This window comes from Ambystoma mexicanum, chromosome 1q (genome assembly GCF_040938575.1).
Source record: "Ambystoma mexicanum isolate Mex_15411 chromosome 1q, UKY_AmexF1_1, whole genome shotgun sequence".
In the NCBI taxonomy this organism is placed as follows: domain Eukaryota; kingdom Metazoa; phylum Chordata; class Amphibia; order Caudata; family Ambystomatidae; genus Ambystoma; species Ambystoma mexicanum.
The window spans coordinates 936,479,890-936,504,888 of NC_090922.1; the positions used below are offsets into that span (position 1 = coordinate 936,479,890).

A 24,999-nucleotide genomic window follows, 5' to 3' on the forward strand; every position below is an offset into this window, starting at 1 on the left:
CGGCTCCTTTTGAATTTTCAGCTTCCTAGCATCAAGGGAGCCTGTCCTGGAGCTGGTTCTTCGACCACAACTGGAAGGACGCCTGTCGTCACCTGCTAACGCTGGTTGTCGATGGCACTCATCTTCTTCAATCTTGTGAAGTGCCCTGAAAAGGTCTGCATCATTGCAATCTTCATTTCTTCATCGACTGGGCTTGCATCTTGCAGTTTCACCTGATCAGAAGAAGTCTTAAACCTGCAACTCCTGGGCACCTTCACCTGAACAAATGATGGAACACTGCACTCCCAACGACCCCAGATGACTCATCATGATTACTGGGAAAATCGGAGTCTGCGGGTAAGTAAGCATAACTGTGCCCCCTCACCCCCCGTCCTCCATAGGATAGCATTGGGACCAATCTCCTCTTCCTCCTATCTCCCTCTTACTTACCTTTGGTCGCAGAATCCTGGTCAAGTATCCTGCCCCTGGGTTAGCCTTGGGTCTGGAAGACAGAGGAGTACTTACCTGTCTTCTGGTAAATTGTCGCTGACTTTTAAATAGTTTGAAACTATTCTGACGTACCACCACAAGTCCTCTGCATCCTTTCAGAGAATACATACCTGTGACAAACCTTGTGTTGGAAGCTGCGTTTGGGCACTTCTAAAGTATAAGGAATTGAACGTGTGACTGGTTCTCAACATTTGTACTGCATCTGCATTACTTACCTGTCTTACATGGTTCGTTCTTTGATGATTTATTGTAAATGAACATACCCGCCCTTTGTTTATATATTTGTTCCATTTTCACTGTGTTCTAAAGGCCTAAATAAATGACTGTATTGTATAACTGACTGTCTAAGCTGAATTATTGGGTATCATTCTGTGTGGACTCATTGAGGGCCTCTGACCACACTCGCACTCTCCCGAGAATAAGCCTTGACTTCTCTTCATTGCTACCTTGATTGAGTTTTGGCTAAACTCTCAGAGCTTCCTGTTCACCATAACTGGAGTGGCTCCCCAAATTCTGTCCGCATGGGCTGAATTTAGAAATCCACCTTAACAGCCAGCATACGACAAGATCTAGCATAGCCATTTCCATTACCGAGTATTTGCCGAAAGACAAGATCCTTCTACATGGAACAAGCGGGCATGCTACTCAGAGGATTGTGAGAACTTTGACACATGATTATAAGAATTGTAAACCATTTCACACAATGCTAATCATGCACAGTTACACCACGATCGATTACATTGGAGTATTTGCAAATTAATTATTTGTCTCAAATTATTCTCTAACCAAAACTGGAATATACTGGAAAATTTTAAGTCAGCACAATCTGTAACCACGCTGTAGCTGCTCGTTGGAAGGTCTGTTTACCTTGTGTAGGCAATGAGGCCAAGGGGTAACAATGCAGCAATTCTGCCACAGATCAATTGGCAATATCACAGGCCAAGACCCGTTGTTGCAACCTAAATTCCTAGAAGCTTCAAAGATCGAACGGTACATTTCCCTTCAGTATTTGTGTAAGACTCCTCACTGCAGGATGGAGTGGGTGAGTGGGTGAGGGACTGTGGTGCACTGACCTGCCACTCCAACCTCTCCAGTGGTCTGCAGACAAAGGCAAGAAGGTAGATCTCCTCAAAATATCATTTGGGAATTTGATCCGAACTCAAAGACTGAAACTCTGGCAGAGGCACGCTTGGATTCAATGCCTCCAGTTCCGAATTTGACTTTTGCATCTTTGTGTTGTAGCTGCCCTGCAACATGGGGCAAGACTCCATGAATGTGTCCACTTAACTCTTGAACTTCTGCCTGTAATGTATTTACCTCCTGTCCTGTAACCATAAGCACTGTAACCAATATCCTAAGCATAAGCGCCTAGATACCTCAGGGTTTGGTGGCTATATAAATAAAAAAACAAACGGTAGCACAGTTGATAATTACATAATTCAATCACCAAAACAAGGGTATTATACGAAAATGGTGATATATTACTCTAGTAGGCATTGTTTTAGTGCCCACTAGTATAACACATCAGAATCTGTGGTATGGAAGCTGGGGTTTCCCTCAGAATCTACACCTCTATTCATCCTTCAAGTGATAGTGGTGGCGATGTGGATTACAGATGTTGGCCCGTGATATTCTCTTTAGTTTTCAGGGTGCCTGTTAAATCTTTGATGATCATCAGGCATTTATATCTGAATGTGTGCCAATCCCACACACATGTGACTGTCACATGCCCATGGGAATGGATGCAGGGGATTTATAAAAGGCAAACCTAGCTGGGACGCAAAGGAGCGCTGTACATAGCGGACCTACACAGGTGGCTACAGGTAAGGTGTGGAGGTAGTAGAGGCAGCTTGAATGGCTAGGGATAGCGGGGCAAGTGAGGAGCTCCAGAGGGGGAGAAGCAGGGTGGAATGGGGAGATTAGTGATTGACGAGCTGTCGACAAGTCCTGATGAAGTGTAGATGGTACGACGTCCTTTCATCGCGGGATGTTTTTTTGCAAGGTTTTTTGCAGTGAATTTTTTTTTTTTAAACCCATCGAATTTTTTAGTAGGGGTTAGTAAATTATATATATGGGGTGTGGGTGTTTGGGAATAAATACAAATTAAACAAAATCGGGTGGTTTGGGGGGAACCCCCCCAAAAATAATTAAAAAAAAATCGATGGGTTTTTAATTTAAAAAAAATCGATGGGTTTTTTCATAAAAAAAAAAACCCAGTAAAAAACCCTGCGAAAAAACATCCCACGATGAAATGGCATGGAACCGTGTAGATTGGAGGGGGCCAGTCGTAACTACCTTGGTAGCTTGTTACAGAGACAGGGTCCTAGTTGTTTCCCTTGTTTCCAGTCTGGCGATGTGGTGTATTGGCCTCTAGAGATGGGGAGCCTGTCGGCCAGGTAGCGTGTGTGGTCTCGCCTTTTGATAATAGCTGCCATTTCCAGTTCATTTTCACCCTGTATTACATACCCATTTTGAATTCCCTTGCTTTGTTCTACGCGTGCTGTGTCACCATCTTCGTAATAGAACTTCTTTTAAATAAATACATTCAAGGGTGAGCGCTCAGCATTTCATAACTAGGGTGTTGGCTTTCTGTTCATTAATTGTCTGAATTGATTTATGTGCTTGTAATTTTGTAAGTGCATAATTATTTTCTAAGTGTTTGGGAATTAGTGGTTGACGTGCACTTTTGCACCATAGAGGTCTTTCTCTATAATTAGATGTATATGCAGAAATAAGAATGGTATACAGCCTTGTAATAAAGAAACACCTTATTTAGATTGTATGCACTCTAAAAGGACACAATGCAAAGCAACATAGCATTGCTGGAACACTTGCAAGTAGGTAGGAATGAATCACACAACAGGTGCAGAAAGTGAGAAGTGGCACATACAGCAAGGGAAACTAAACAGCATAAAAATTTAGTGGACGCACAGGACATAGAGGATATGTCCGCCACAGTCAACACCCCACGCAGCACATGATCAGTGGGAGGTTGCACACACTATGCCACACAGCAGTCACTGCCCAAGCAAGGCAGGTCTTACCGCCTGGTATTAGGCTCTGATGCTCTTAACACCACAGGACAGTACATGTAAAAACGGCAGTCAAGTTTCCAGTAACTTTACATGCTGAGCAGCAGGCATTTAGTTAAAAGAAAGAGCCAAGCAGGCACGCACGGACGCACGCGCAAACACACACACACACACACATACACAACCCCCCCCCCCACCACCACACACACCACCCCACCCCTCATGGATGGAAACATACAAAGTAATGGCAGGCATCTGAAAGTGAAGTCATGCAATTTTGGACAGTAAGATCACAGAGCATCAATTGCAGTAGAAAACAATCCTTGGCAAAGGCAACAGTTTTGGCTTCTTTGTAGGGCTCGGATACGCTTTTACCAGGCACTCCATTCATGGGCCTACCAGGTCATAAGATGGCATCTAATGGCAAAAGTGGTAGTACCTGGGCATATTACAGAAGCGCCTGGGAAATGCCCATCTAATGCATACAGAAGAGCCACAACTGTTGGCTTGGCAATGCTTGTTTTTAGTGCAAGAAACTTGTTTAACAGATTTGAATTTCACCGTGAGCTGGTTTAAAGCGGCAATTAAGCCATTCCCTTTCAGAAGGCCACTTAGTAATATCATTAGCATCCACTTAAAAGCACAGAAGTAGCTCAAAGTGATCCCAGTGGTGTGTGTGTTTGGGGCAGGAGGGGAACAGTAGCTAGGAATGGCCATCAGGACTAGCATGGTCATGAGTGGATAAAAAGCCGAATATCCCCCGCTGCCTGTGTGCCCCTTCTCATATTCCACCTCTCTCCTATCTACACTTTGTATGCTACTAGATTTAACTTGTAGGCAGTGCTTAAGTCCAGGGGAGTTGCTAGGTCTGGAAAAGACCCGGGGCTAAGCTGATGTCGGAACTGTTGGGACTGGGGGCTAGCTAGTCTTTTGGCTGTAGCTGCCGAGATTCTATCCGGGGCTACAACCAAAAGATCAGGGGCTATAGCCCCCTTAGCCCCCCCCTAGCAACGCCCCTGCTTAAGTCCAATCTAATAGCCCAAACTAACCAGCCATAGCATGTGATATCTTGACAAGCAAATACGGTATTACCCAAATTGATCGTTTATAAACAATCGTATCGTAAATCTGGCCGAATTCGGCCAGTACCATTCGATCGTCTGTAAACGATCAGTTTGGGTAATCACTACCAAACATGGGGAGCGGGGGTGCGGGGGTGTCCCCTGCTCCCCATGTTTGGTAGTGATGGCTTTTGGGGGCAGCGGAGGTTTGGAGGCAGGGGATGGGAAGAAAATAAAAAAAAGAAAAGCAGACCCTGCAGCGTTGGATGCCGACCCACGTAAGAGGGACGTATCCGACGCCGCAGGGTTAGAAAATGAGTGGAAGGCAAAAAGGTAAGTAGGGGGTTGGTGGGGGAGTGTATGGTGGTGTTCTTTTTTAGTTTGGGTGGATTTGGCTGTGGCAAAATTGGCTTTGTGGCAGAATTGACCACAGTCAATTTGGCCGCAAACAATTGTGCCACAGCCAAACCGTATACATCCGCAAATATAGCCTCCTGTACCAAGCATGACACATACATCTTCAAAAAGTGTCCTTCATGTAACAGAGGAATCGAAGAAAAGTGGTGGAAGCACACAAACACAAGATGGACACAGGTTGGAGATCAGATCACGAGCTGAGAATTAGCCTGGTGCAGCAGAGGATCGGAGCGATCATGGATCCGAGGATGATGGAGAGAATTGGATGGAGACATTGGATAGGAGGGTTCTATGTGAAATTACCTTTTTTTAAAGGTCTCAAGATAAAAAGACCTATTTTATTTTGACCGATTTTCTTTTGATCCAAAAACCGTCATTTTTATAAAGGTCTTTTTCGAAAGAGACCTTTAAAATGCGGTTTTCCCTTTAAAAAAAATATCCTGGGGCTTTCACCCCCCGAAACCCCATAGCTTTCCCCCACCACCTCCCACTCCACACCCTCTGTCGTGGGATTTCAGTCCCAGACCCTCAGACCCTCCACCCACTAAACCAAAACACATGCATCCAACACACACATCAATACACGTGCACACACACTTACCTGTTCTCCTTGCCCTCCGCTTCATGGTCCTGTAGAGCATGTCAGCCCCTGTGCGCACTTGTGTGTGGCAGGGGCATGACAGTTCACTTTAGAAAGACCGATCTGTGCGGCCACGGAGCGGTCTTTCTAAAGGGAACTTTTAGTGAAAAGATATTTATAAAAAGATCTTTTCACTGGGAACGGACAGAAGGAGCCGATATGAGCAAAATCATCAACTAGACAAACTAGAAACACAAAGCTATTATTATTTAATATTATTATGGTATTTATTGGGCACAGACCTAGTTTCGAGAAGCAACAGTCCACTTTACAGAGGTATACACCAATACAGATACCAAACAGAATGCTTTACAGAGGTGTACAACATTACGGATGCTTAAAATAGCGCTTTTGAGGGGTAACAACAGAACACATATACAGCGGCGGTAGGAAACATAGGGGGACAGAGCAGGGGTACAATTGTACTGGGTGACATGGAGGAGAGGGGAGAGCAGCCTCCAGCAAGTCAGGTGGCGCGAGGGGCAATTTGACGGCTAAGGTGTTGAGAAGGAGAGACTCCTTGAAGAGGTGGGTCTTGAGTTCTTTTCTGAATTGTAGGAGCGTTGGGGCGAGTGTGATGCCGATTGGCAGGAGGTTCCATAGTCTTTGGGCATAGCCAGAGAAGGCTTGTTTTCTGGTCCTTTCCTTTTTGCAGCAGCGGATTTCAGGCCTGCACGTGTCCTGGCTTCTCGTGGTGCGCTGTTCACCAGAGATGCAGAGTTTCTCTGACAGGTAGCTGGGTGATTTCAGAGTGACTGCCTTGTAGATGATGCAGCAAGACTTGAAGGTGATTTGTGCATGCAGTGGGAGCCAGTGAAGGACAATGAAGGCCGAGATGATGTATTTGTATTTGCGTAGACACTTGATGAGGCGTGCATCCGCGTGTAGGACACTTCTCAGGGGTATAAGGGAGGATGACGGGAGGCCTTCGAGGAGTGCATTGCCCCCATCCAGGTGGGATAGGACCAGTACTTGAATGGTGGATCTAAAGCTTTCTGGAGGGAGGGCTTGACCTTTCGCAGGAGGGAGAGCTGATAACAAACTGAGTTTTCTTAGCTATGAGTGTCCTGAAGGAGAGGTGTTTGTCGATGTGGAACCCAAGGGACTTGGTGCAGGAGGGGAGCTTGGGTATGAAGCCCTCAGAGTTCATGTTTGATAGCCAGGTCTGTATGTCTGGGTGTTTGGTGTTGTTGGTGACAATGGAGATGATCTAAGGAGTATGTGTTAGCTTGTTAGGCACCACATGCAAAACATTTAAATACACACAATACACGTCTCAGTATGAGTGCCCATGTGTGGACCCCCAAATTAAAGGAAGATCTTCAGAGGCAAATTTGTGTACTACTGTATCATATTTCACATCTTCCAATAGAATATATGGAACCATGCCGTCATACAAAGCACATAATAGATAGATAGATAGATAGATAGATAGATAGATAGATAGATAGATAGATAATGTTAACTAGTAGATGGAACTACACGCAGTTGTCCATCACTGATGAGCCACACTTCTTGTTGACACTGCATGTGGATGCATCCTTGTCTGTTCCAAGATGAGATATTAGGAGGCACCCATTATGCTGGTCCTGCGGATCGTGGAGAGAAGAAGCACGGGTAACTGGATGCACATCAGTTCCCCTTTATTGAGGGCATCAGGGCTTAACCTCCTTGGAGCTGCCCTCTCAGTATTCATTTGTCCATACAGCTAACCTTCCTTTTCTTCTCTTTACCACAAAGGGAATTCTCTAAAAGCTCTGCTTAATGTTATCGATTTCTGCTTAAAGCACAACTCTGATATCCTAAGAAAGGTCACTTGAGTGGGCACTGTCTTCTGAGCCCCTAGAGAGATCGTGCAGAGTTTCTTGTCTAGCTCTGCCGTGAGTAAAAGATTTGCTCATGCATCAAAATGAAGATGACCCCTGCATGCTGCACAGGGAGTCTTGATTCTATTAAAGACACAGCGGCTAGCATTATGCTTCAACTTCTTTAATGCCCTTCTTCAGCAGTTTCAACAATAAACTGAAAATGATCTTAACTTTCTCATTTTTTTTTTTTTTAAACTACATTTCCCTTTGTTCACACTCCCTTCTGTAGTCCATAACACTTCCTGTACTTGGTCCTCTAGTCACTTCCTGTTCTTTGCCCAACCTCTTATATGAATGCTCTGAACTGATCCATAATCCTCTTTGTCCATTCGCGTCAGTGCTGTTGAGGTTTAACTTCACCCCTTCTTCTGATCAGCCGTACTTCTGGTTGCCTCCTGTCAAACCAGAAAGGAAACCATTAGGGTGGAGAATGCACTGCCCTACACATCATAATAAATAACTTATTACACAGACTTAGCACACAGTGCATGCGCCGGGTGGGAAAGTAATGCTCGCCTTTGTGTCTTTAATAGAATCAAGACTCCCTGTACAGTATGCAGGGGTAATCTTCATTCATTCTATGTCAAGACTGGAGGCAAGAATTATGCTTGTTCAAAGCTTTCAATCACTACCTCCGCCACTGATGGCACTCGCTTAAAGTGAAACATCTTAAACAAGCTATCGTTAGCCCAGTCCGCCACTTCTAAGATGTCCCTTAGGGCTATCCCAGCCGTGAACGCTTTGGAGGTCATCGCTCCTCTCATGAATGTGTCTCAAATCTATTCAGGCCTATTCCTGCCTGCTGCAGATTTGCGGACCCGTCAGGCAATGGTGGCCGTAGACACCACTCTGTAGGGCTTCCTATGCTCAATCAGTATTTGTGACACCCCAGCTGGGTGTAGCTCAGCAGTCCTGTGTTCATACTCTCGATTGCAAGCTGGGTCGTACGTTTTCTTATCTATGTGCCAAGCCCAAACATCCAATACTCGTCTGCACGACACCAAGCACAGCAAAATAGCCAGCTTCCCTGATAATTGCATCAGGGGCAAATGTCTGTTCGATGGCCTCTGCCAGAAATTGTAACACTAAGTTTACGTCCCATAGCTGCATGTACCTTCGCCGTGGAGGAACTCGAAATCGAGCCCCTTTCATGAGTCTGATCACTGACGTGTGGTCTCCCAGCAGTGCCCGTCAACCTGCTCATGACCTGCAGATATTGCTGACCTATATATGCCTATGGTCCTAAAGGCTTTGCCCTCCTTTGGGAGAGATAGCAGGAAATTTAGAACCGCTACTACAGGGGCAGAAATGGGAGGAATACCTCTCCTTTTGCACCAGGTAACCATTTATTCCATGCTCCGTCGTAGCTCCTCTGAGTGGAGGGGGCCCACAAGTCTGCGATGAGCTGTGCAACTTATCCCGAAATGCCTGGGAGTGTCCATCTTTCCCTGATACCTTGCATGCCAACAGGGGCAGAGTTCCCCTCACTCTCAGACGGTGAAACAATCCAGTTGGATCCGTGAGCAGGTGCTCTCCTGACGGGAGAATCCACAGGAAATCCAAGGAAAGTTCAATCAGAGCTGGAAATCATGTGTGTGGCTTCCATATAGGTGCCACGACTATAATCATTGCTCTTTCTCTGCGGACTTTCGCCAGCACCCTGCTCAACATCATGAAAAGAGGAAACTCATAGTGCAGTTTCCCACTCCAGTCTTGCATCTGTTCCCTCCCTGCACGGTCGGGTCTAGCCTCTTCTGTGGGTTGAGCCTGGAAGAGAATAAATCCATGTCTATCGGCCCCCATAGCTGTTCCAACCTTCTGAACACATCCTCGTTGAGCTTCCAGTCTCTGGAGTCCGTCAAATGACGTGAGTTCCAGTCTGCTACTACGTTGAGCATTCCTGAAAGATACTCGGCCATCACAGAGATCCCAGTCTGCAGGCAATAATGGCAGAAATCTTTTTCTAATTCCGCCAGGAGTCTGGACTTCATCCCTCCCAGATGATTTATGTACCGGACTGCCGAAATGTTGTCCATTTTCAGCAGTATGCAAAGGTACGCCCTGCCTTTCGAAAAGACTTTTATTGCTTACAGCCCAGCGAGCAGTTCTAGACAGTTTATGTGAAGTTGTAACTCTTCTGAGCTCCATTTGCCCCCCCTTTCTATAGTGTGCCGCATCGCGTCCCCAGGTTGCTCTGCTGTTGTCTAATTCCACTACTAGGTCTGGGTGGTCTCTGAATATGGTGCGGCCGTTCCATGCATCCATATTCTGTAGCCACCACTGTAATTCTGTTTTCGACTCTTGATCCAGTGGTGGTACCTCAGGCCTTGTTGAAGGTGTCTGATCTTCAACCTTTGAAGAGCCCTGTAATGTAGGGGACCCGGAAATATGGCTTGAATGGAGAATGCCAACAGCTCCACTACTCTCGCTAGTGCTCGTAGAGTAATCAATTGCTTGGCGAGACATATTTTGATCTCGCTCTTTATTTCTCTGACCTTTCTCGCCAGCAACTCTAGCGTCGCCTTCTTTGTGTCCACTACAAAGCCCAGAAAATCGAGCCGTCTCCTCTGTGTCATATCTGATTTTTCTTGGTTGATCAAGAATCCTAGTAACGTCAAGAGGTCTTTCACCCAGGTCGTTTGGTATATCAGTGTCTCTCTGTCATCTGCTAGTAGTAGGATATCGTCAAGGTATATAATTATACAAATCCCTTTCTCCCTGATAGCTACTGCTACCAGTCTCATATGTTTGGTGAACGCCCACAGCACCAATGCAAGACAGAAAAGCATTGGGCCTCATTACGAGCATGGTGATAACCGTGCCTGTATGGCAGGAACGGCTACCGCCATGATCGCAACCGGCACCGCCTCCCGGGATTGGGCAATAACCAGCCCATTACGAGATGAATGGGCCGGTAATTGCCCATTCGCGGGTGGCGATAATGCCGGGCTCCCGATCCCCATTCTGCCCCATAGGGCAGAATGGGGGCGGGGAGCATGGATGGGCCGGCACCGTTAATAACGGTGCCGGCGGGATTATGAGTTCTACTCGTGGGTGCCACACAGGCTGCCCGGTAAGACCTGGCAGCCTGTCTGGAACCAGCGAGAGGAACTCGTAATGCGGCGGCCCGGTATGAACGGTGCCGGTGCCTTACCGGCACCGTCCATACCGCGGCCGCCACTATTGTAATGAGGCCCATTGTCTTGAATTGCCAGAATAGTCCTGCCCAACTGAATGCTAGGAACAGATGATATTCCCTTTCAATGGGTATCATGAGGTAGGTCTCTTTCAAGTCTATCCTCGATAACCAGTTCCCTTTTCTCAGTTGATGCATACCTTCCATCTTGAAATGTCTGTATATCACCCAACTGTTCAACTCTTTCAAGTTTCTGACTGGTCTGACTTTCTCCCTCTTGTGCATTAGGAGAGTCCTGCTAACAAACGTGGGTGGCAGCGTACACAGTTCCATTGCCTCCTTCCTTTCGAGCTGCCGCAGCTCATCATGAAGGAGCTGCTGCTCTGCTTGGGACATGTGCATAGGTTGGGGGCACAACTCTTGCCTTTGGTTTTGGATAAACTCTAACTGTAGCCCTCGGGTAGTCTGCAGCACCCACGCATCGCTGGAAAGCATGCGCTAGTTCTGCCAGAACTCCAATGTCCTCCCCCTACTGGTGGATAATAAACGGGCCTCACCTGTGCCAGAGTTCTGTGCTCTTCCTGCATCCCCTGCTCCTGCATCCCCTGGGGAATCTCCCTCTGGTCGGAAAGAAGGAGTCCTGTTGTCTTGTTTCCCAGTAGTGGGCTCTGCTGCCCTGGGGTTTTCATTATGATTGAAACCGACCGGCTGCTCGACCTCTATAGCGGCCGGTCCCGGATAAAAACTCTAGTCAGGAAGATCTTATTAATGGAGGCTTGAGCTTTCTCCAGTGAAGTGTAGGTATCTGCAAATCTTCCAATTTCCTTACCAAAAGCTTCTCCGAAGAGCAGGCCCTGCGCTGCTTTGCCTGCTTTGTAATTGGCGAGATCGCTTAGTTTTGCGTCGATCTTTAAGAGGAGCCTTCTACTCTCCGCTGAAATTGTGCAATTACCATTCCCCAGCAGACTGCTCTCTGAGCTCAATTAGCCAGAGTGTCTGAATCAATTTCTTTGCCATTATCGATAACCAGTTCCCTGCAGGAGAGTCAAAATATTACTTCAATAGGACTTTTGCAAGGTTTGGTAAGTTCCTCTTGCCCATTAAGACCTGATTAAATTGGTCCAATAATGAGCCTGAAGAGCATAATTCCTCAGGTTTCAATACATTTGACGAGTCTGTGGCATAGTTGCCAACATGACCCATTCCAATCTGTAGGTGCTTACCCAGTCCTGTTTTTTTCTTTGCATTCTGGGACTTGTAGTCCGAGTTTTATAATGGGAAAAGTGGAACTGCAAGTCCCAGAATGAAAATTAAAAAAACAGGACTCGATAAGCACCTACAGATTGGAATGTGGCAAGTTGGCATTATACAATCTAGAGAGATTTAGTTTTGGGCAAACCAATTTGTACTTATAACTTCTCCCATTTGAAGATGGCAAAAGCCTCTACTTTCTGGTAAGAACTCCCTACCTTACCTTGTTCCTTCTTGCACATTAAAGAGAGGGCTGGCAAAGTTTCAAATCTTGGTTGACAGCTTCAGCCAGAGTTGGAGAAAAAAAGTAATGCTGTTGACAAGAAAAATAGTCACCCAACTAGGGTTAATGAACAAGCAGAGGACCTTCTTTCCTAGCCCGGGCATAGTTGTGGCATAGTTGTGGCATTGTAGGCAGAGCTTCCATTGCATATTCATTAACATAGTTATGTCTATTCTGTTTCAGTTTCATTCCAGATTGGCATTTTGCATATTGGTCCGCTGAACTAAAGTTAAACTAAAATGTCTGCAAAAGTATACTTTCGAAACAAGATCTCATTGGTCATATGTCAGATTATGCAGAATGTACAACTAGGGACAGCTTAAAAAAACTTTAAAGATTTAATTAGAGGTTTGTCAGGCACTCAATTTATAGGATGTATGTGCCTATGTACTAGCAGTGCCCAGGAGAGCGGTACAATCGCAGAGACTTCGGAACATGGCTGTCTGTCTTCATCTGGGCCTCGGCATAGCAACCTCATTACCCAAGTCCTTCATGGCTGTATTAGCTACCACATGCCCGAAGGATCGAGTTCCTCATGTGTCTGTACCTGACTCATCAAGCAGTTTATGATCTAGGTCCTTCTTTCAAGCGCATAAAGATTCTGAAACTCTGACGCTTTAAGTCGCTAGATCCCTACAGATTGTCTGGGTGGGCGCTCTTATCTGCCTCATGCCTTTGGGATCTGTTGCCGGTTCCTAATCAATTGACTTAGGACAAATAGCTATTAAGATGGCAATTGAAAACCTGACTCTATTTTCACAGTAACCTAGATTACTCTCCTCCTCATAAAGACAGTGCAAGGCGACTTTCATGGTGACAGTGCAGTCTGTACGTGTAATTAACATTATGCTTGATATAGCGGGTTGTAAGTGTGGGCACCCATATTTGATGCTTATGTGGCTTGTTTGAAAATCGCACTTACTGTGAAACAACAACTATCATCCTATGGCCGTCTAGAAAGGTGCAATACCAAAAGGTGATGGCTGAAAGGTTTAGAATTAATATTAACCACGGGCACAGCTCAGGGTAACCTTCTAGACCATTGTTCTTCTCCTGCCAAGCCATTACAGAAGGGGAAGACTGTATGCAAAAGGGGCAATCCAGCCCAAACTACTAGGCCACATCCCTTCTGCACTAGACCACAAGCATCCCCAGACATGTTTAGGCTTTTTTGGGCATCATCGGTGAAGAGTAGCTTGGGTCTCTTGTCCCAGCAGCCTTAGGACCGACATCTGGGCCTACCCGTCCCCCACTTGGGGACTAAAGCAAAACCAAAAGTTGATGTCTGGAAGGTTTTGAATGAATCAAGGATACGAGCACAGCTCTGGGCAACCCTCCAGACCATGGAGTGGTATCATTTTATTTATAAAAAGAAAATATCAAGACCATTTCATGCCAGACAGGACAAACCACACTATTATTCTAGGGCTAAAGGCTTATGGAACATTAAGTACCATGACCTTCAGTTTCTGTTACTTTATCATTTATTACATTTGATTCTGTTAAACAGCATTACCACTTTCACAACGCTGTATGAAAATACCATCTATGTAAAAATATCTTACATTAATCTGTGCAAAACAATCCATGCAAACCACTCTTCCATACACATTATTTGCCCCTCGATCCCTATCATTGCACGCTAAAGATAGTATAAATTACACAAAAATTGACAACGGATGAATCTGTTTGTCGACACATGTTTCAAGCCATGCTCGTTGGCATATTTTTCATGCCAAATCCTGCACTAGCCATCATCAGGTCAAGGAATGACTAGTTAATGAGCTGCATTCCTTTATATCGATCAGTGTTTATGAAAAGTTTAGAATACAGAGAATAAAACCTTTAGTTTAAAAAGGGTCCTGTCTGCACACATTATTGAAACTTTATTTAATCAAATGATGTTAATTACAAATTAAATTAATTGTGTTAAAGCAGTGCATACTTTGTGTTGTTTGTGTGCACTTGATTCAAATTTGCTCTTAACCTTCTTTAATTGGAGAAGGGTAAATGTCTGATTAGCTGTAGACAAAAGGTACAAGGGGATTTCAGCTGTTTTACAAACCCGCTGTATTTTAGAAATTCATTTTCTATCTCAGGGGTTCTTTCACCTGTCTGTTGATATTCAAATCACCTGTGTACATTTTCGACCATGTCCCAAAGGCACCTAATCAGATTTTTTTCAGAAATTCTTGGTTCTCCCCTCTTAATAAGCAAGACCAGAAGTTTTATAATGTACGATACGCTAAATGCACACTGTACTAGACCACAGCTTGCCCGTGAACTTACTCATGAGGAATATCTCCATGTTGTATTCAAGGGACACTTGGTTGAGAAACTGCGTTCTTTCTTCTTGCTCAACATTTAGATCTGCATGCCTGCCAGAGTAAAGTACAGACAGTTGTTGGAATGTCTTGACTGGTGCCCTTTTTATTAGCAATTTAAGATGCAGGACAAACTTGCAACTAAACAGGCGATGGTTTTGTCGCATGATGTGTCTCTAGAATCTATCAATCAATATTTAGATGTCTTCAATTATGCTTTCAACTAAATATTTTCATTGTTAAAGCAATCTATATTAATGGCACAATGCAGTTATTGCATCTTCATGTCTAGACCCTCCAGTAACTTAAACATGCTGGCGGCAGAGATTTTTAACGAGATTTCTTGATGAAATTTAGTGGGTGCTTAACTTGCTAATTCTTGTTATGTCGGTACAGGTAAAGCGTCTAAGCCGGAACCGTTCTGTGTGGTGCTCAACTTTCTTTGTCTCCGTTGATATGCAAAGAAAGAGGACTAGCAAAAAGAAACTGTATCAGCGGCATGGCACTAGACTGATACCTAAATAAAAACATGTGTCCTGCAATACTATATGCCCAACTGATATAGGTGTTGTTTAGAGTTTTCTTTTTCACTAATATACTATCTATTGACTCTAGATGCAAAAGTTGCCACAGTACCATAACACATCAAAAGTCCCTTCTTTACCTCGATGATTTAAGGACATGGGAAACTGACTATTGTCAGTATACTCAAACTGCTGTGTGGGCTCAAATACACCTTGGGCATACACCAAAGTACAATGAGTAGCATTTAATGAATAAAACCTCTCTAACTGTTTGATGGCAAACAACAAAAATCTATATGTTGCTTAACGTTCTTCTTGAAACCCAACTTGTCAAGTTGGACAGTTTAACTACATCATGCAATGTGAACCTGTTTGTTAAAGGCTCCATACAGCAACATATAGTTTGTAGATCCGTTATTTGAGTAGTTTCCGGCATTTGTCAAAGATCTGTATGTAACCTGACATGATTATAGAGCCAAACTCTCATGATATGGAAAAGCAAAAATGGTGGAGGCGAGAGGTAATGTGAGACCGTACTGCAAATGAGACAAATCTACCATTGGCCTACCCCTTAGTGGGCAACCATGCATCAGTCTTAGACAAACTTCTAGGGGGGTGTGGATCACTATCCCCCCCCTGCTCTTTTATCTCAGGGCCTTTGTGCACTGTGTTACTCCTAAATTACTATGGTATGGACACTCAAACATAAGCTATTACCATAACTATAAGAATAGACAAAAAACGAAATAAAATACACAATGAAAATACGCAAGTCAGTTTCAATTATAACAATAGAATACATGTATTCATGCACAGCAAGAAATGATGCAAACAATACTATAATGCAAAACTCGAATTTGCACCTTTTGTACTTTTGGTGCAAATCTACCATGCAGTGTAATAATTGTAAGCCTTACAGGCTTCTAATACAAGCCTGTGATTAGCTGGATCTATCATGTCTAATGCAATATACATATGGCAAGTGTCAGCATTCCTCTCCAATCCACACCATTCCTCACTCTCTCTCTTTAAGACAATCCATGTCTGATTTCCCCTTCTCCAAACCCAAAGCACTGTGTGAGTGTCTGCCTTAATCAGTTCAGTTTAGGCCATAAACCATACTTCCCATTTGCATGTGCAAGCTTCCCTTGGTCTCATCTCGAATGTGTCCCATCTCTCCCCTCTCCAGCTCCCTTTGCCAAGTCTGGTCACTCGAACTGCCTCAAGCCTCTGCCAAGCTCTCTCGATCTCAGAGTCATCCAAACGTCTCTCCTATGCCACCGCCAAACATCTCTCTTCCAAGTCAGTGTCAGCTCCTTCGATCTCAGAGCTATATCTCCAACTACATCCCATAGAGCAGACCAGCTGAGCAGCAACTATCTACAATCTCAGAGCCTCACCTCTCATTATACTGTTCAATGACGTATTCAAATCTCTATGGTTACACTCTCTTTCTGTCTGTCAGCAATTCTAAATATGAGCAGTGCCTAAATGTCTGTGTTTCATGTACTTGTTCTTTGCAATCACAGCGTGTTCTGGTCAATCACTGCATGTTCTGTCATCGTAACGTTTGCCATCATATCTATACCATATCTATCTTCTGTTTGCGGTACCATCCTACCATCTATTCATATTTCTCCAATCACTCCCTCTCTCCTTCTGCTGCATGTCTCTGCCTACACAAGCTCCTCTCCCTCTCTCCATAGAGCTGCCCCCACCTTCCTCTGTCTGTGAAGGACAGCGAGCCATGCTGATAAAGCCAGCATCCCTCTCCACTCGAACAAGGTGCATGATATTTCTGCCTGCCAAGCAAATGTTTACAAATACTTGTACATTCTAACTCATAACAATCTCTCCGCACTCCGCGGAATGAACAGCTTCTGTGAGTCTCTATTCATAATGGCTTCATGCTTTCTCTATTCTCGAATGTAGTGCCTAACACTAGTCATTCATAACAAGCACTATACTTAAAGCTCAATGCATATTCTAAATGCACACTCAATGCGTGTCTCTCTACAAAGCATACATAATACATAACATATATCTACATGTATAACGTGGCTCTACATGGCTCTACATGGCACTTTAAATATAACAGGCCTCATTCTATAAGCAAATACAAATGCTACATATATGTGGCAAAATAATGTGGATAGTCTAATGATGCTACTTCATGTACTAATCAGAATATATGATGGATAACTGGATCCCTAAATGGGTAATGATGGGTAATAATTCCATAACAATGAGTAATGATTCCATAATGATAACAAACCAGGCTTCTCCATACTATCAGGTTTTACAGTAAGGTACTCGATAAGTATCACATCGCCTCCACTATTTAAGTTGGCCCACTCCATCTAGACAGATGTGCAGGGAGCTCCTCATCTGTTTTATGGATTATGCGAAAATTAACTAATTCCACTCTACAGAAATGTTCAGGCCCTGCTTGACAGTGTTCAAGTGATATATCCATCTCTGTTCCAGTCTGTGTAGCTGTTCAGCAAGTTTCCACAATTAGGGTGTGGTTTAATGGTCTGTATTATAAACCGTCTTATATCTCGGTCTGTGTGTCCCTTTCTGATATAATGTTCAACCAGCGGTTTGTCATTAATTTTGTTCCTGATGCACGACCCGTGCTCTGATATATGTTGTTGGACTGGCCTGTTAGTTTTTCCAATATATAGTAAATCAAATGGTCATTTAATAATATAAATGGCATTTTTGGTGTTACACTTTGCGTGGGTTTGAAGTTTCCACTTTATGTGTCCATGTTCAAGGAAATGTTTGGTATTAGTAAACTGACAGGCCTCACATGTGCCCCCTTTGTAGTGACCCATGACCTGGGGTAAACCCTAGGTACTGCGTACTGTTGTTTCAACCTCTGTATGTCTGTATGTGTGTACTAGCTTTTGCTTCAGGTTGTAGTTTTTTTTTTAAAGCAAACATGTTTCTTTTTTATAAGGTGCCAGCCACTCTGATTAACCAAGTGTCAGTCTTTGTGAATGATGTTTTTAATGGCATTATTGATAGGGCTGAAAGGTGTAACTCATATCAGTCTCTCGGGGGTTGTCTCTTTGTTCAAGCTTAGGCAAATATCCCTGTCAGTGTTAGTGGCTCGTTTATAGTTGTTTTTCAGCAGCTTATGTGGATACCCTCTGGAAATGAGTCTGTGTTTTAGGTGTTCAGCATGTGTCTCAAACTCTTTTTTCACTGAGCAATTCCTCTGAATTCTCAGGAATTGGCCATATGGTAGATTGATTTTTAGCCCTTCTGGATGGAAATGATGTAATGTAAGAGGCTGTTATTATCTGTTGGTTTTCTGAACAGGGTAGTGCGTAGACAACCACTGTCTTTATGGATCTTGAAATCTAAGAAGTTTACTGACTGTGAATTACTTTCTATCGTGAACTTGATGATTCTATCACAGTTGCTTATCCATTGGTGAAACTCATTTGGTTCTGCTGATGTGCCCCTACAGATGAGGAATACATTGTTGTTGTAGTTCTTCCAAGTTAGGATGTTGTTGGTGAGGTGACTGATACCTGAAAAGAAGAACTTTGTTTCAATATTTGCCATGTATAGATTGGCCACATCTGGGGCGAAAGTAGCTCCCATAATAACCCCTTTGTTCTGGATGTACATCTGTTTCTTAAAGAGGAAGAAATTCTCTGTTATAGCAATTCTGGCACATTCTAAAATAAACTTGTTAGGTGGTTCTTCAGGATACGCAAAACAGATATGAGGCCTTCCAAACGGTCTAGTTGTGGGATGGAGGTGTAGAGTGCGTCAACATCCATGGTGACAAGTATACCAGTTTAAGGATGCTAAATCTTCGGATCGAAAGTAAAAAACCTGTACAGAAGCCAGATTGGTTGGTTAGGGCCTTATCCTCTGAATCCTCCCACACAAGATAGCCACCTATTTCCACCGAGTCAGCCCTCAAAACTGTTCTTGCTTTGAGGCAGGGCCTGAATTACTCCTGACAAAGGAATGTCAATTAAGTTTATATCCTGGAATGTTTGTGGCTCTGTCAATCTGAATCTTATGTGGGAAAGCTCCAGGTCTTTAAGGAATATTAATGTAATTTTTCTACGAGAACCCATGTTTACTGTAAAAATGGATCTGGGGCCACTTCAAACATATAGTTTGCCGGCCACTCTGGATGAGCTGGGCCGCCCTAATGGTCATAGCCATTGATCTTGCTTTCAATTTAATATCTGAACTTTGGTGGGCTAAAGATGGTATCCTGGCAGTGAGAATTTGTTGTCCTTGGTTGAAGTTAGAGTTTTTACTTGTTAACGTATACTGGAATCCTGCTAGGTACTCCATCCACAACTATATGGCCAACTTCTCACGAAACCCTCCTCACAAGTTCTAATACTAGGTGACTTTAACTTGGGGCTCAACGACCCTAATGACCAACCTGCCATAACACTGGCTAACTCGTTGTCCGACCTAGGCCTTACTCAAAGATTATGTAACGCTCACCTGATTCCCGTAGAGGCGCCGGTCTTGACTGGGCGTATACCGTATCTTCAAAGGTGATGTGTAACACACGGCTGGCTCTTTGGGCTGGACCTCTGTGCACTGTATGTCTGACTCGAAGGGTAAGATGTCTGCAGATAGAAAATATGGGATTAAGGAACTGGGTTATTGAATGTCTCTCTCTTCTTCCCTTTCTCTTCTCCTGTAGAACCCCAAAGGTTAACGCTCTCACCTTAGGTAAGTTAACGCCGTGCTCTCCATCTGCCTCGGGGCAGGGTGCTGTAACCAGTTTCTTCACTGGATAAGGGGAGCAGGCCTCTTGACTTCAGAGGACTGCTGTCCGTCGTTTACTGCACGAACGGTAAGTTTCGAGTAATTCTAATGTCTTTAAAGTCTTTAGTAATGATGTTTCTTGTTTTGCAGGGTTCCGGCGATGGCGGATGACGGGCTGAAGTGAGTTGAAGATGGAGCCCGTGTGATGAATAGAAGCGCCTGGAAGCACGTAAGTAAGCGCTTGTTGCCTGCTTCACGATGCGCTCTAACTGTCTTTTTATTTTGCAGGTACAAGTTCGGAGCGGCTGCAGGGTGCCGGAATACCCACTGGGTTAGATGTGGAAAGGAGTAATGGCACGTGAGTATTAAAGTTCCCCGATGTCTTTAAACGCACCTTGTTTTGTCTTTCAGATGCGGGATGCAGCGCCGAAGGCCTCCGGAGCGTGCGAAGAGTTGGTAAGCTTTTGTCTTTCAGATGCCGGAATGCAGTGTGAAGACCTCCGGAGCGCACGAAGAGTAGGTAAGCCTTTGTCTTTCAGATGCCGGAATGCAGCGCGAGGCGTTGGTGACAGCCGATGGACCTGGTAAGTGAAGAGCTGTCACTGAAGACGGTAATGCTAACCTGTTCTTTCTTGTCTTTATAGATGTTGCTGAAGACTGGATTCAGGATGGTAAGCCTTTTTCCTTAGGCCCAGGATCAGATGCAGAAGACACGATGAGCGTTCTGCTGCAGAGGATGCAGAATAACGCAAAGCAAGATTCATCCATCGGGTGTGGTTTAAATAGCCTCCTGTAGTGCTTAGGTGTCTCCTTCCACAGCCATGCCTAGGTAAGAAAAGAGTTCCTGCTTTCCAGAAGAGTTCCAGTGTTCTGAATCTAGGGAGTGGCTCCTGCCCCACCCAACAGGAAAAGTAGTTCCAAACAGAAGAGGGTCAGAGGCTCAACTGGCAGGCAAGTAAGCAGCATGGTCTGCTGCAGGTAAGTCCACCCAAGCATTATGAGCCCTGCGCTTCCAGCGCTGGGACTGGGCATATTTATGAGCCTGGTGCCACTGGCGCCAGGACTGGGTCCAAAAGGTCCCAATTGGGACTGGTTGGCACTCGGAACCTGGGTTATGGATCTGCTTCCAAGGGAGTTGGGAAAACCCTGACCTTTTGGAAGCAGAGATCATGACAGTACCCCCCCTCAAGGCCCCTCCCAAACCGGGCTTCTCCGGGGGTTTTGGCTTGTCAGGAAATGTTAGGTGAAATCTTTTGATTAGGCGAGGAGCGTGGACATATTCAGCAGGTTCCCAGGATCTCTCTTGGGGGCCGTAGCCTTTCCAGTCAATTAGGTAAAATAGTTTAGATTTGGAGATCTTGGAGTCCAGAATGCTTTTGACTTCAAACTCGAGTTCTCCATCAACTAGGATAGGTTTTGGAGATTTAGTTAGTCGGGTTTGAGGTTGCACGGGTTTTAATAGAGAGACGTGGAAGACCGGATGTATCTTCATGTGCGGGGGCAAGTCCAACTTGACCGCTACTGGGTTTACTATGGTAGTGATGGAATAGGGACCAAGGTATCTTGGGTTGAATGTGCGTGGCCCTTTTAGAGGTAGATATTTGGTGGATAACCAGACTTGATCCCCTACTTGATATTGAGGGGCTTCCTTCCGATGTTGATCTGCTCCTTTCTTGTATTGTTCTTTAGCCCTTTGAAGGTGAGAAACAGCTTCCTTAAAGGCTTGGGTGATTGTAGAATGCAGGTAGTCTACTGCTGGTGTTTCAAGATCTTGGAGGGGATCCAACTCCGAGGTTCGAGGGTGACTGCCGTACAAAAGAAAAAACGGGGTTTTCCCAGTTCCCGAATGGACAGAGTTATTGTAGGCATATTCGGCTATCCAAAGGATGTCTTTCCAAGTTTTTTCAGTTTGTTGCAGCATGCAGCGTAAATACTGTTCCAGAGTTTGATTGGTCCTCTCGGTTTGTCCGTCGGTCTGAGGGTGGTGACTGGTCGATAGTCTCACATCAATTTGAGCCGACCGACAGCAACTTCGCCAAAAATGAGAAATAAATTGACTACCTCAATCCGAAATTAGAACCGAAGGAAAACCGTGCAGTCGGACGATGTTTTCGAGAAATTCTCGGGCCAGAGTTGCTGCTGTTGGCAAGCCTTTGAGCGGAATGAAATGCGCCATCTTGGAGAATAAGTCCACGATTACTAGAATCGTATTGTATCCGGAGCATGGAGGTAGATCAGTGATGAAGTCCATAGAAAGCGTATGCCAAGGGCGAGGTGGGATGTCAATAGGGCGTAAGAGGCCTGCTGGTCTTTCCTTTTGACTCTTGTTTTGGGCGCATACTCCACAGGACATTATAAAGTCTCTGATATCTTTTTTCCAAGACGGCCACCAGAAGTAGCGCTTGATCTTTTCTGAGGTCTTGGCCATACCGGGTTGTCCTTCCATTAAAGAATCGTGATAACAAGAGATTACTTTTTTCTGTAAATCTGTGCTGGGTAGGTATAATCGTTCTTGGAAATACAATAAGTTGTCCTTTACTGCAAAGTCCTTTCCATGCAGATGCCAATTCTGTATGTCTGCTGGAGTTACAAGTTGCCTGGCTTTATCCTTAACTTCCTCTATGGATTCTGTGGCGATTACACCCAGAATTCTTTGTTCGGGAATGATTGGTACAGGTTTAGGGTTGATCAAGTGTTCTTCCACTCCCATCCGTGAAAGGGCATCAGCTTTACCGTTCTTTGTACCAGGTCGATAGGTAATTATGAAGTCAAACTCGGCAAAGAATAATGCCCAACGGAGTTGTCTAGAGGATTGGGCTTTTGCGGTTTTCAAATATTGCAGGTTTCGGTGATCCGTAATCACAGTAACGTTGTGTCGGGCCCCCAGCAGATAATGCCGCCAAGCCTTAAAGGCAGACTTGATAGCCAGAAGTTCCTTGTCAGTAATCGTGTAATTGATTTCAGGAGGCGAGAATTTTCGGGACCAAAATGCCACGGGATGCAACTGTTTGGTTACCGGGTCCTTTTGTGATAGAACTGCCCCCATGGCAAGGCTTGAGGCATCAGTTTCCACGATGTAGGGGAGTTCGGGGCGAGGGTGTTTTAAGATTGGTGCAGAGATAAATTTAGTCTTCAAATCCTGGAAAGCTTGTTCCGCCTCGGTAGACCATTCAAAACGTTTGTTTTTCTTTAACAAGGCAGTGATGGGCTGGACTATTCGAGAGAATTCGGGGATAAACCTGCGGTAAAAGTTAGCGAAGCCTAACATGCTTTGCACACCTTTTACGGAGGATGGTGATGGCCATTTGAGAACTGCATCGGCCTTCTTTGAATCCATACGCACTCCGCCAGGTGATAATATGAATCCCAAGAATTCAACTTCAGTCACGTTGAAAACACATTTTTCCAACTTAGCGAAAAGTTTGTGTTGACGCAATCTTTCGAGGACCATTTTCATGTGTTTCCGATGTTCAGATTCCGATGAAGAATAAACGAGGATGTCGTCAATGAAAACAACAACACACATATCTATGAGCTCTCTGAGGACATCGTTCATAAAATATTGAAAGGCGGCCGGGGCATTGCAAAGTCCGAAGGGCATGACCTGATATTCAAATAGCCCATACTTGGTGCGGAAGGCCGTCTTCCATTCATCGCCCTCTTTTACTCGTACCAAGTGGTAAGCCCTCTAAGATCCAGCTTTGTATATATGCATGCTTTTCTGACTTGGTCCAGGAGTTCAGGGATCAAAGGTAACGGATATCTATTCTTAACGGTGATCTGGTTCAGGGAGCGATAATCTATACAAGTTCTAAGGTCTCCTTCCTTTTTTGGAACGAAGAACAAAGCTGAAGAAGCAGGGGACTTGGAAGGACGAATAAACCCATTTGCCAGGTATTGATCCAGGTATTGTCGAAGGTGAAGGTTCTCAGGCTCGGTGAGGGCATAAATTCTACTACAAGGAGGAGTAGATCCAGGTATCAGGTCTATCTGGCAGTCATAAGACCTATGAGGAGGTAGAGAGTTAGCCTGATCCTTCCGGAAAACATCTTGGTATTCTAGGTATTCGGGAGGTAACTGGGGAGTCTCTGAAGAAATTGCTGCCAGTGCAACACCAGGTGGAGGGTGACAAGTAGAGACACATTCTGGAAACTGGACTGTTCTTGCTCGCCAATCGATCAGAGGATTGTGTTTCTCTAACCAAGGTATTCCCAGAATAATCTGAAACTGAGGGGCCTTGATCACATCGAACACGATCTTCTCATGGTGTCCATCTTGACTTACTAGCGTCACCTCTTGAGTGGTATGCGTTACTGGCCCGGAGGCTATCTCCGTACCATCCACCGTGGTAATGACGTCCTTTACAGCCTTGGGACAAAGAGTTAGATTCATCCTCAAAACCATTTCATGATCCACATAATTGCCGATGGCACCGCTGTCGACGTAAGCTTCAATTGCATGTAATCGATCCGGATTATCAGGGCTAATGAGGACCATAGGTATCACGAAATGCGAGGTCACGGAACTGGTTTTCACGCTCGGCAAGAGGACCTCTATTCTTGTCGGGCGAGGTCGTTTCCCTGCTCAGAGTTTGTAACTTTGGTAACTGCAGCTCCTACTGCCTTCTTGGCAGGTTTCACCGGACAGTCTCGAAGAAAGTGCCCTGAGTTTCCACAATAGAGGCATAATTGCAACTGTTTTCTCCTTTCCCGCTCCTTTTGTGTTAGAGGACCTTTCAGACCCCCTATTTGCATGGGTTCCCCGGAGTCTACTCCTTTGGAAGGAGTTGGCGGTTTGGAAAATACTCGAGCATCAAACTTGGAACGATCGGCCTTCCTGTTCTGCAGTCTGTGATCTATTTGAACGACTAAGTCTATATAGTCCGAACAATCTTGTGGGGGATTCACTACTTGGGCTAACACATCTTTGAGCTCTCCACGTAGACCTCTATAAAACAGTGTAATCCTTTTGTCCTCAGGCCATTGAGTTTCCACTATCAGTCTGTTGAAAGACGCAATATAAGCCAAAAGGTCTTGATTACCTTGTCGCAAAGAAAGAAGCTCATTGTCCAAGGCCTGCCCCTGTGAATGTCTTGCGAACAGTTTTTCCATACTGAGCTGAAAAGCTTGAAAATCATGGAGGACCGGATCATCTTGATTTACTAGAGGGATCGACCAGTCTGCCGCATTGCCACTAAGGTACGAAAGCACGAA

The 24,999-nt window shown here is 44.7% G+C and overlaps 1 protein-coding gene across 7 annotated transcripts in view; it reads right to left on the minus strand.

Annotated features, from left to right (window-relative positions):
* DNASE2B (deoxyribonuclease 2 beta) overlaps positions 1–24,999 on the minus strand; it is a 534,491-nt gene that overhangs the window by 415,133 nt on the left and 94,359 nt on the right. The window contains exon 3 of one of the 7 annotated variants that reach the window (XM_069641601.1): positions 14,467–14,555. The exons of the other annotated variants lie outside the window; for them this stretch is intronic. Within the exon in view, the coding sequence (XP_069497702.1) occupies positions 14,467–14,485 (19 nt within the window). The 5' untranslated portion in view covers positions 14,486–14,555. The remainder of the gene's footprint in view (positions 1–14,466; positions 14,556–24,999) is intronic. 7 annotated transcript variants of the gene reach the window in all.